Source organism: Castanea sativa, chromosome 6 (genome assembly GCF_040712315.1).
Source record: "Castanea sativa cultivar Marrone di Chiusa Pesio chromosome 6, ASM4071231v1".
In the NCBI taxonomy this organism is placed as follows: Eukaryota; Viridiplantae; Streptophyta; class Magnoliopsida; order Fagales; family Fagaceae; genus Castanea; species Castanea sativa.
In genome coordinates, this window is record NC_134018.1 from 44,513,434 (window position 1) to 44,525,837 (window position 12,404).

General features: G+C 34.7%; 2 protein-coding genes and 1 non-coding gene across 3 annotated transcripts; all 3 read right to left on the reverse strand.

Annotated features, from left to right (window-relative positions):
* Positions 1 to 348: 348 nt before the first annotated feature.
* LOC142638143 (uncharacterized) lies at positions 349 to 3,441 on the reverse strand. Its single transcript, XM_075812143.1, has 6 exons — positions 3,286 to 3,441; positions 3,104 to 3,170; positions 2,778 to 2,885; positions 2,574 to 2,672; positions 1,751 to 1,876; positions 349 to 822 (listed from the first exon to the last, which is right to left on the reverse strand). Exons 1-6 carry the CDS (start codon positions 3,313 to 3,315, stop codon positions 677 to 679), a joined length of 576 nt encoding a protein of 191 aa, XP_075668258.1. The 5' UTR covers positions 3,316 to 3,441; the 3' UTR covers positions 349 to 676.
* Positions 3,442 to 7,260: 3,819 nt separating this feature from the next.
* LOC142640621 (ribosome biogenesis protein NOP53) lies at positions 7,261 to 11,757 on the reverse strand. Its single transcript, XM_075814796.1, has 12 exons — positions 11,447 to 11,757; positions 10,701 to 10,873; positions 10,561 to 10,597; positions 10,440 to 10,465; positions 10,001 to 10,081; positions 9,803 to 9,913; positions 9,452 to 9,543; positions 9,034 to 9,153; positions 8,828 to 8,950; positions 8,492 to 8,558; positions 8,294 to 8,373; positions 7,261 to 7,712 (listed from the first exon to the last, which is right to left on the reverse strand). Exons 1-12 carry the CDS (start codon positions 11,613 to 11,615, stop codon positions 7,706 to 7,708), a joined length of 1,086 nt encoding a protein of 361 aa, XP_075670911.1. The 5' UTR covers positions 11,616 to 11,757; the 3' UTR covers positions 7,261 to 7,705.
* On the reverse strand, positions 11,085 to 11,197 carry LOC142641821 (small nucleolar RNA snoR100). Its single transcript, XR_012845499.1, has one exon. It is a non-coding gene; the product is annotated as a small nucleolar RNA snoR100 (small nucleolar RNA).
* Positions 11,758 to 12,404: the final 647 nt, after the last annotated feature.

The window sequence follows — 12,404 nt, forward strand, 5'->3', positions numbered from 1 at the left end:
GAATGCAGCCCATTTCATTAGCACTCAAATACAGAACACTTCTTGAATTAGTTTAAACACTCTTTGTTAGTTTGCAGAATTAAGAACAAATAAATTTTTTATTAATTGACTTTGGGATTGTTGCACAACATTATCATAAATTTTGATAAGAACATGATGCTTACCTCTCTTAGCAACATGATTGTAGATTGTCCTCATGCACACGCGCACAGAAAGAATCTAGAGGTGGTTGCGTGGAGAACTAATTTTATATTATGTGCATCTCTGTGAAGGAAGTCTGAATCAAACACATTTTAAACAACCCAGATAAAGTACTAAGCTGTGTAATGTAAGCATATATCACACAAGTTGGCCACTAAAATTTGAGATTTATGAATTTGCGCTAATGCCATTGTGGCCTGCTGTCAGAGTTTTCTACAAGGAGTCACCCATCACATAAATAAAGGACAGAAAATGAAGTAAATAAAAAGAATCGTTTATCCAAGAAACAAAGCCAATTTTAAAAATTTTTTTTTTTTTTTTTTGAAACTCTTCTTATTATATTAAACAAAAAAGATAGAGGAGACATTCTACCTTTCCTTACAAAACAGAGCTCCTTGCACATGCAGACACACATTTTTTATTTTACTATTGGAGTTTGAAGCCTTAAGTTAAAGGCAGGTACCCTGGTCACATCTCAAGATGAAACATCATTTCTCAGGTCTTGAAATCTCTTCAGCAAGCTTGACTTGTATTTTTCAACATCTGCATCCTCAACGGACTGTGGGGCAGACCTGATAACTGAGACAGCCCCAGCAAGGTGTAAAGCTCTAACAGCTTCATCTGAAAAATTAGAAAGTAAATTTAGCAACCTAGAGGGATATACAACAGTAACTGAAGTCCTGAAGCTATTCTTAAAACCAAATACACCAAATTGTCTGAGACAATAATATTTTCCTTATACAAAGCACAAGGCTTTTGAATATTCCATATTAAAGCATCTTGCCTTTCCTTAATGTTTGTATTACGTATTGGACTAACCAACAAATCAACTTCTTACCCATATTCTGTTACAAGCATTAGTTAAGGTTTATTTCACACACACACACACAAACAAGTTTCTCTGTCTCTCACAATCGTCATGATTTTGTATCAAAATGTGAATGTAGGGGAATATGGCTCATGCATCTAGTGATTTTAAAGCTATATTTGGTTTGTTGGAAATGAATGAAATGAGACTTATATGAGAAGATAAGGAATAGGAATTTGTATTCCATTCCCCCTTTTAATGCCAAATGCAATGAATTTAGTTCATCCCGTGACAGAGGCAAGGTGGTGGTGATATTGATTTCTAATTCGAACAGGCATGGGGATGAACATCCCACTTTTGGTGTAAACTTCCATTTCCTCATTTGAATGGTCGTTCTCATTCCATGCCCAAACCAAGCACCTGAATTCCAGCAAGAAAAATGTTGTAAGCCCCTTACCTAACACCTTCCTCTTCCCAAATGGTTTTTACTAGTTACCACACAGTGGAACTGTTCTGATAGAGTCCAGTTTTAATTGTGATTGTACAAGCTGAATATTGTTTCCACAATATGTTCCAAATTTAGAAAAACCATAGTTAATCAACAAGAAACACCTCACCGGTAAGACATGCACATAAAGAAATAATTTTGTTTTCCCCTGATAAGTATGAAGAAAAAGTTTCATAGGAAGTCCTAACATGAATATAGACATTTAAACTATTGAATGCAACCATACAATTAACCTGAGTGTGAGAGGGCAGTAAGGGCCTTCAAAGCTTCCTTCCGTGTCCGGTCATCTTTAGCAGCCCCCAACATATTTAAGAGCCCTTGAGCCCCACCAGTCTCTACTATTTTCATCCTCCTTTCATCTATAAATTGAAAGGAAAGCAACAGTTATATATGAGGCAATAGGCAGTAAACAGTTATAAGACTTCACCTTTTACTGCATCAATTTCATGTGCCTGCAATCCATAGATTAAGATTGAAAACCTATAGGAAAAAATTAAAGAAAGTATTGACAACTAGAGTTTCGGACAGTTGAAGAGTCAAGAACTAGTTACATAACATATTACCCAGCTCAACCATACAGTAGTTTGTATGAACAGAATGCCAGAATTTATTATTATTGCCCTTTAAACGTGGTAAGTATAATTTAATGGTCGATTAACCTCATTGTGGCTCTGCTAATATAAGACTCGTGATTGTTACACTCAGTACAGGGCATGAGGAAAAGGAAAAACAAGAGAATCTAATCCCAGAATCAACTACTCTTAAGCTTTTAGTCGTCGAAGCAAGGCAAATTGCAGTTTTACATGATATCATTTCAAGTCTGAATCACAACTCTCCTCTAGCTAAAAGCCAAAGCAGCCACGTTTCAGAAGAAAAATAAGATACTCTATCCAGCACAACTTATGACATATGACATGTAACACTCACACATACACATTACTAATTCAAACAAAAAAAAAAAAACAAAAAGAAGATTTACACTTTGTTGATAAGGTAACAATGAGTGAAGCTTCTTAAGAACAACTGACATCAAAAGCATAGAGAAATTAAAGTTACCATCTATTGCAAAACGAGCTAATCGAGATGCTCCCATTCTCTTAAACAAAGGATCCTTGACATGTAACAGGGACACGGACTGTTGCAACAAATTATCACCTGGAAATGTAAATTACAACAATCTTGTCAGCCTAGAACTGCAAAGACCGTAAATTTTGACTAAATAAGCCATTTCAAGATTGTGTATTAAACCAATTGACAGACCCAAATACGGAAATAACTGGTAAGCAACAGCTGATGCAGTCCCAGCAAAGATTAGTTTCAATAACCACCCTATCTTTCTTTCAGCATCCTTCTCAATGGAGAGCTCATCTGCAAGTAAAATTGAAACCCAGTTGAGAAATGAGTTTCTTTTTTCTTTTTCTTTTTTCAATCAAAAGAAAATTGAAAAGATGTGCCGTGCTTTTCTTCATACAAATCACATTCTAACCAAAATCCTCATGAAGTACATGTTTAAATTTAAACACACACACAAATTGGGCAAGATTAATTAGAGAAAAGGGTAATTGGAAAAAAGGGAAAGCAGTGACCTTTTACATTGAATGATGAGGAATTGCGAGACTGTACATTGCATCCAAGTTTTCTTCTACACAAATACTGCATATATAAAACCCTTAAACCCCAAGTTACATCAAGCTAAACTAAATGATGAATTTGAAAAAGGAAAAAAAAAAAATCAAAGCAAGTATGAAGAAGAAGAAGAAAGTTTTACAGAAGTGAGGTGGGAGGCTAACGTGCGCATGGTACGAAGCAGATCTTCCCAAGTCTGCGGTGGTTACCTTTGTACACCCCTCCTACTCGGAGTGTAATGTCTGTGTCTTTGGAATCCCAGTTCAAACGGCACTAGTTGATGTAGCCTGTTGCAGGTAAGTTAATGGACTCGGCTTCTTACTTTAGTGGGCTTTTTGGGCTTTAATAGGAACAGGTCAGGTATGTTAAGTCCTCTTAAAAAATTTTAAAAATAATTAATTAAATTTTTTTAAAAAAAATGAAAGATATAAGAAAAAGATAAGAAGTTGTTGCACTTCAAATCTGCAAGTCAATTTGTTGGAAATAACTGGACAAATGGTAATAAATGGAGAGGATTGTGGGTTTTGTCGACATGTATTTTTTATTTTTTTATAATAAAAACGATTGCCACATCATTTTAAAAAAAGACACATAATTACTCTATTAGAAACATAATCAAGAAAACTAAAAATAACAATAATATGTGATTATAATGGTTAGTTATTTAAATGCAAAATATCACCAATTAAGTTTTTTTTTTTAATAATCCAATTAACCAACATTTATTGTGGATGGAGATTCTACTTGCCCAATTTCAATGGGCAATCATTGTGATCATTCGTGGTCTCAAATTTTAAATGGTAACTTCTAATTAATATTGTTTCAATCACAACTTTGTTATTTAATTTTTTTTAACTTTTTTTTAATGAGGTATAACATCGACAAGGCCTTTTAAACGTACCTATAATCTAAGAAAATTCCTAGAGGGCATTTGGTTCACCGTAATGTTACATTATACTATAATATTACATTATTATAATCCTAAATTAATATAATCTCAATATAAGAATACAACAATACATTATTTAGAAATATGATGACATTAAGATGATTTGATATATTTTGTAATTTTAAATTATGATAATGTTAGATAAAATAAAATAACCTAAAACCTTATGGCTTGTTTGGAAGTTTAGAAAGGAAAGAGAGGAGAGGGGAGGAGAGTAGAGGGGAATGATTCCTCTCTACCTTGTTTTGATGTTTTTAAAATTAGGATAGAGAGGAAAAGAAATTATTTAAATAGACAAATTTACCCCTATTTGAAGATAGACTTGTAACATTGGTCTATAATTAATTTATCAGTTTTGTAAAGTCTTGAATTTGATTATCATTAGTACAAATCTTAGAATATGTTAGTGATTTTTTTTTTTTTTTGGAGAAGCATAAATAAAATTAAAAAAATAAAAGAAAATAAAGTATATACCTAAAAACTAAAAAAAAGCAAGAGTAAAAATCCTCATCTAGACCCATAACTTTTAATTACAAAAAAAAAAAAAAAAAAAATCAAAGAGAGTTTAGAGGATGAGGTAGATGTTGCTAGGGCTTCCATGAGCACAGTAAGCACAATGAGGCTTGATCTTCGCGGCAGATCTCTGAAACGGAGTGACCAACGGCGAGATCTGGCGGAGGCAAACGTCATAGTTTGCCGATCCTCACTGGGCTTGCCATAGTTTGCGTCCTGTTTCAACCAATGAGGTTCGTCTCTCTCAACTAGTCCCCACCAGACCTCGACGATGATGCCTTCGACACCAGCGACTGATAGAACTTTGAACGACTGCGCCATGGCCTTGCAACGCCGGACTTGGCCACAGGTACTAACGGAGTCGATGGGGAGAGTGACGAACACCGGCGATCCTAGCCTCCGACGTTGTAGCGAGGAAAATTTGTGGTAGAGCTCATACTAGATGTGTTCACTTCAATCTCTATTGTCCGGAGAGATGAAGCTGCCAGCTGGAGGGTTTGGAGGAGCACTGTTTCTTACCCCTTAAATTTTCTCAGGAAACAAACAATAATTTTTTATATAAACAGTTTGTAATTTTGTTAAGTTAAAAAGGGTAAATTGGGGAATTCATTTGGTCAATAATTTATTTACTCTACTCTACCTCCAAATCTCTCCAATTTGAAGGAATTAAAAATAAAGGATTAGAGGTAGTTGAAACCCCTCCAAACTCTTCCCCTTCCTTCCTTAAAAAACTTTCAATCAAGGTAATTAAATTACTCTCCCTCCCTTTACTCTACTCCCCCTCCTTTTTTTAACTCCCAAACAGGTCATTAATGTCATATCATCGTAATGTGCATCACAGCAAACCAGATGTTCCCCAGTGGAAATCAAACCCAAAATGTTTAGGTCTACAACTCATCCCAATGGTCTATTTGAGAATAGATTATCTATATATTATTTTCCACGTCACCATTATTTTCTTTTTCTTTTTATTTTAGGTTTTATATTTTATATATTTATATAGTTTAGTTTAAGTAAAACTTATTAAATATATGTTTCAAGAGCTTGAAAATTCTACTTCAACTAAAATTCTATATCAAAAATTTCAACAAATATATAATATAAAATCATTATATATATAACCGAAGACTTTGATTTTTTGTTTACCTCTCCAGAGCTTGCCACAATATCTGAGTCCATACGGATCTACGTGAAGTCAAGTTGCTCGTGCTTTTACGACATCCTGATATTGTTAAAATTAAGTGCATCATGTTGCCAACACCAAGAGAGAGTTCAAAGACATGCATTTACGTTGTCTTTGAGCTAATGGCATTTGATCTTCACCAAATGATTATAGCTAATGATGGCTTGACCTATGAACATCATTAGTTTTTTCTTTATCAGATGCTATGTGCATTGAAATATATGCATACGGGTAATTTTCTTAATATCTTATCCTTTTTTTTTGTGCTTTTTTTTTAGTTTTAGTCTTTATTTAGCTCCCGTGAAATTTGTAGTACAAAGTATTTAGCATCATAGGGAATACTTAGCCCCTGATTCAAATTTGAGAGGGTTTTCAATGTCAACTTTGATTATTTTTATTATCAAATTGAGATTGTAACTGGTTTATCAAGCATGGGTTAGTTGAGAAATCTAGTCCGCATATGCAATTGACAAATGATTACTAAGAGAGACAATCACTTATTATGAATAGAGGCTGAAGAGTTTAACAAGGTTTTGGGCATGTGGAAAGCATAGCGTAATGAGTGGTAACATGAGAGAAGTCAATGGAGAAGAGACCGGAGAGATTTTGGACTTTTTTTTTTGGTCAGTATTTCGTAGTGTATTATTTTGGGTATGCTATGCATTTTTCTGCAAAGAAATATATGAACTTCACTGAAATTTTTTGTGATTAATAATGTTATTTATTTATTTTATTTATGGATTGTGACAACATGATTGAGACTTCTATGCAAAATACAGATGGAGTAAAAAAAAAAACTAGAGGTAATAGATGCCTAAAATTATTTAACATTTATTAATTATCCCGTGCGTCGCACGGGTTAACGACTAGTTTAGCTGAAATTGAAAACTTTTTACTAAAAATACTATAGACAAAGCTTAAAGTTAGCTGAAATAATATAGTTAAACCCATAATAATACCGAAAAGTACATTGATATCTATAAATGGTAACAAAAAAAAGCTAAATAATAAAATAAGCTATCTAATATAAGTTATCTCAAACACAACCCAAGTCCAGAAAATCAGAAAATGCCACTATTTGACGAGTTCAAATCTTCTGTCTCACTTTTCCTGCTCCACTTTATACTCTATCAATAAAAACTTGCCACGTGTCCACCTAATTAATTAAATACTATCATTATTGACTTATTAATGCTACCGTTATTAATTAAAAGTAGTATTTAATTAATTAGGTGGACACGTGACAAGTTTTTATTGGTGGAGTATAGAGTGGAGCAGGAAAAGTGAGACAAAAAATTTGGACTCTTATTTGACTGGCCGTAGCCCCGCATCTTATTGGTCACCATTCAAAGGTTTAAAAGTTTCTAGTTTTTTAGCTTTATAGATGTTTCTAAACCATCGATAATGAATACATCACAGCAAAATCTTTCATACAATAGCTTCAGAAAAATGAGCTACAAACTGCCACAAAATTTAATTGCTAATAGATGCCAATTATTTATTTATTTTTTTTTTAAAAAAAACCCCTTCAAGAGACGTGTTCACGTTCCACATAAAAAAAGGGCCTTAAACAAACACCTTTATCTATCGTTGGCTGTGATATAACATTAGCCTAAATACATATTAAGCATAATCAGTATGTTACACTTCCTTTGATTAAACCTTACGTGAATAAAAGTATAAAACTGATTTTTTTTTACCAGAAAAGCTTGATAAAGTTAAGAAACCACTACAAAACTGAGGACGATATAAGAAAACATGAAAAACAGCAAATCTCTGCTGCATGTATAGATGATTCCACCATAGTGTAGTCCTCCATCAAACACTCTGTTTTTAAAGATCACCAGTCTTGTGAAGACTGTAATGATCTCCTTCATCAACAACTAGGCACTGCTGTCTGTCCAAAGTGAAACCACTCTACTTCCTGTTCAAGTACACATTAAGGAGCAATGAGGAACTGCAAAGAGTATAGAACCACTCCAAAATGCATGCAAATTAAAATTCATCACAGAAAATAGTACGAAGCTTCATGCCAAGCGTACATCCACTCATTCTAAGTTTGTAACCATCTTACACACGGAAACTCAAATTGCTAAGAAAACAGGATTGTGGATACTAAAATTAGGTTCTTAATCAAAGGGATACTTTCAGTTCCATCTGAAACCAAGGTATAACCTGACAAGGTTTTATCTGCCAGAGTTTTGGAAAGAGATATAATTACCAAATAGTACATGTCAAGTGGAGAAAAAAGTTGCAAGTGAAAAATGGAATTGCACCATAATCACCAAAAACTTACATAATAGTGTGGTATACATAGAGGGAGTTGGGGGGAAGGAGGGTCTCACATATGAAGACATTGAAAAGCAACCTTAAGGTATTAGGTGCGCCAAAATGACAGTATAATTAAAATTCCAAACAAAATCTGATGAATTCCTAAGCAGCCTGTTTTTGTGTGTGTCCTAAGATGAATGATAAGATACAGTATAAAGAGGATAATCAACTGACCTGCTGCTCTTGACTGTTGGGATAATCAATCCTCTTTTTTCCAGGCTCTTATACCGGTCTTTCGCAAGCGTGCAACAAGCCTTAAGACAAGTAAGAAATCAGGAAAGCTTTTAATGCACATCTAAACCATAAACCGAATCGCAGATCTAATTGTGACATGGAATGTTTTGGAAACTTCAGGGAAAAGTATAATTGTACCTTTAATTTGCGAAGTGATCCAGTTATTTCTTCAGATAATAGGACCTGAACTGGGGCAGGCTCAAATCTGAAATGAAGATGACCAGTTAATTCTGCTGTATTCACAGTACTTAAGTCCGAGTTCATCTAAATTTTTTCCATAAAAATCAATTAAGTACCGTCAATAAATATAGCTTGCAAACTTTATGTTGAGATTCAACCAACACCACATATACAATAAAACATAAATACTGGAACTTTTTTCCCCAATTACTTAAGTTAACTTTCCACTTCCAAGCTAGACACATAAAATCATAATGAATTAGATATATTAGATCAACACATAAGAGATCATACTTGTACTTCCCCAAGCGCGGTGGACACGATTTTAGTCTTTCTTGTTTGGCTACAACTCTCCGGAGATGTTTATTCTGCTTCTCCTCATCCTCTTTAGCTATTTCCTGAAGGATATCAGGTATGCTGCAACCAGGAGGACCAATCGAATGGTTAGAATGTACCTCTGTGCAGAAATGATTGTTTGTAGAAGCAAAATATCATCTTACCTATCAATTTCTTTAGAAACTCCCTCCATCTTTCTAGCCTCTGCTTCCTTTTTCATCTTTTCTTTACGTCTAGCTCTCTTATTTAACTCAACTCGGGTCACCCTCTTTAGTTTGCTAGATCTGCAAAAAAATATTTAAACCATATCTTTTCAACAATAGTTACACCATAAAATGGGGCATGACAAGATATATAAGTCAGAAAATTAATCCTAACACAAACAAACATGCAACAATAACTACATGGAACGTACCAAGTACCAACACACACAAACCAACATTTAGAATAAAAAGGACACAATCAAGTTACTTAATAACAACTTTTCACTCAACTTGATGGATTATGCATCTTCTCACCATTAAAATTTTGAGCAACAAGCATACATTAAAGATAAATAAAAGTGATGCATAACAAGCTAACCTTTTCTCTTGTGCAGTATCCTCATTTTCATTTTCCACATTCATCTCATCATCATCATCATCACTTGCATTATCCGCATCAATAAAATACATCTAAAGAAAATAGCTGGTCAATCATAAAGCCCTCCTTGAAGTAAACAATTCAAAAGCAATATTTACAATCATGAAAGAGATACCTAGCAGATTAATTTTTTTCATAAATAAATCGGCGTTTATACATAAATAAACAGTCACAGCACCGTAGTCCATGGGATATATGGGATATGTACAAAAAATCCCAATGGCTCCCCTACTCCTTAAGGCAAAGAGAACTCCTAGTAGATAATAAATAAAGGGAGAAGAACAGACTCACCTCTTCTTCATCAATAACTTTGCCAGGAACAGTTAATGGGACTGGCTGAGGTCCCAACTCATTCTGATAGACTTTCTGCATTTCTTCTGCAACAGCTTGAGCCAAAACATCCTGACTTGACATAAGAAGAACAAATTAAAATGCCATGTGACTTACAACTCCCAGGCAGTCTAAATATGTATAAACAACCAGGGTTACCTTATGACTTTCTTCTGAGGGATTGAATGAACAACCTGGATGCTCAACTTCTACTGCTGGAATAACTGAATGTTTCAATTTCTGTCAAAAGAGAATAAGATGTCAACAATCAGATCATCAACAAAGGTCCATTAAAGACCAATTAACGCAACGTCCTCAATATGCACTCATAAAATCAAACATCACATAGAGAACATCCAGTGCAATTGCATGGCTAAAATCAAACATCACATAGAGAACATGCAGTGCAATTGCATGGCTCCAAAATGACCAAAGAGACACCTTGCACCAGTTTCTTACAGCTCAGCAAACAGAACTAATGTATCAAGGAGTTCATATCATCCCCCTATCAGTATTGCAAAAAATTTACACAGGAAAATCGAGGCATACAAGGGTGACATAAACATTTTGAATTTAAATTCTAAGCTATAATATTCACCTTTTTGGACTTGCGGTTGTCTTCACCTGCAAAAGAGTCAAAAAGAGCCTATGTAATGCATGTCATCTGATTATCACAAGCCAGTGAAAACATGAACACAATAGTTTAACATAGAACAAACCTTTGTCATCCCAAATGTCAACCATAGCTGAATCATCCTGAGATATGTCAACAATAGAAAAGATAAGCACATAAACTTAACAAAATAATTTCAAAAAAGATCATGTGTCCATTTCTATACTCGTTATATAAACTGCCGACCTTGGTACCAACTTGAGTAGCATCACTTGCTATTGAAACCCCCATCTGCTTTCTCTTGGGTTTCTTCAGTGTTGAAGACGGCACTGCTTGAACAAAAGGGTTCTTCTGTAGCACGCTGTCGCAGCGGAGTACTTTCTCTCTATGTTTTTCAATCTTCCGCTTCACCGAAAGATCTGTTCAGACAAAAGTACATAACTTCTAATCACTTCTTATCAAAAAAGAAGACCCCCCCCTCCCCATTCACAATAGACGGAATTAGTCCATTTATACTAAAACATTATTTTCTATGTTTATTTTACCATAAATTCAGTCAGGTTGTTTAGATTTTGGAAAACAGGAATCGGAATCACCCGAGAAATTACTTTTCAGTGAATAGATGAGATAGAATGTGGGTCGGAAACCAGGCCCCCGAATCAAAGCCAAAAAGGCATCAGCAGGGGCAGACATGAGGACCCATTAATTCAATCTCTGTGCACACTACCATGCTTCCTTCATCCATTAATCCAGAGCATCGGCTTATTGTACACAGAAAAAAATCCAAACACTAACACAAATGGGCAATACAACAAAAAACAACAACAATAACCAAGCCTCAGTCCCAAACTAGTCAGGCTCGGCCACATGTATTCGTTTCGGCCAATTCGAACAAATTGGCAATACCATTTAAGCAATTACATTCAAATTAATCCTCATAATGTTAAAATATCAAATTGGAACATTAAAAATAAAAAATAAAAAGTAAGTACCAGTGGACTTGTCGACGAAGAAGAGAGAGTCGCTGGGAGCGGAGGAGAGAGAGCCACCGGAGAGAGCGTCTTTTGTGGATTTCTCATAGAAGTCTTCGATGTCTGCACTGCTTATGTTTGCTCTCCATGCTTTCTTTCCCTTTCGAGAACCCTTTGCTTTCTTCCCCATCTCTCTGTGTTTCTCTGTTCTTCTTTTCTCTTTCTGAGTTGTGTATGCGAGAGACCAAAAGAATGCAGATTTTGAGGTGAAGCGTTTTTAAAACCCTAGCTGCGCCTTTCAGCAAGAAGAGCCAGATAAAACGACTAAAGCTGATTTTAGTTAACATGCCCCAAAAATATTAGATACTTCACAAAACGACTTGTAGTATTTTTGTTTTAGCTAAATTACAAATTGGACCTTTTAATTTTGCTTAAAATTCAATTTAATCATCTAACTTTATTTTCTATTAATTTAGTTCTCTAACTTTCAACTTTATTCAATTTAATCTTTCTGTTAATATCTTGAGAATTTAGTAAATGGTGAATGCATTTAATGGAATTTGAACTCAAAAAAATTTAGATATCAACTAGTTTTTTTTTCATGTTAACTATGGTAATCCTTTCCCAACGACCTTGGGCTCATTAGGCCTGAACTCCCAATTAATTTGTATATCATACTGGATCTAGCCCATGGGAGAGTTTAGAAGATGCTTTGCTGATAACAGATGGTGTAGGACTAGTGTAATGGTGATTGATGGTTTATAACAACTATGCAATGGTTACTTGTTAGAGATGTGGCTAGCCAAAGAGACTCTTGGACAGTCAAGGTACCCTTATGGGTGTTCAAGTTGGATCACCCTACCCTAGTGTAGTGTTCTAATTTTTCTCTCGTGTTTCTCTCCCTAGCTAGAAATAAGTTCTAACCCCTTCCTTCATCCCAATGGTTTCTTTTTATCGGCTTGCTCTAGTGGGCTTGTCA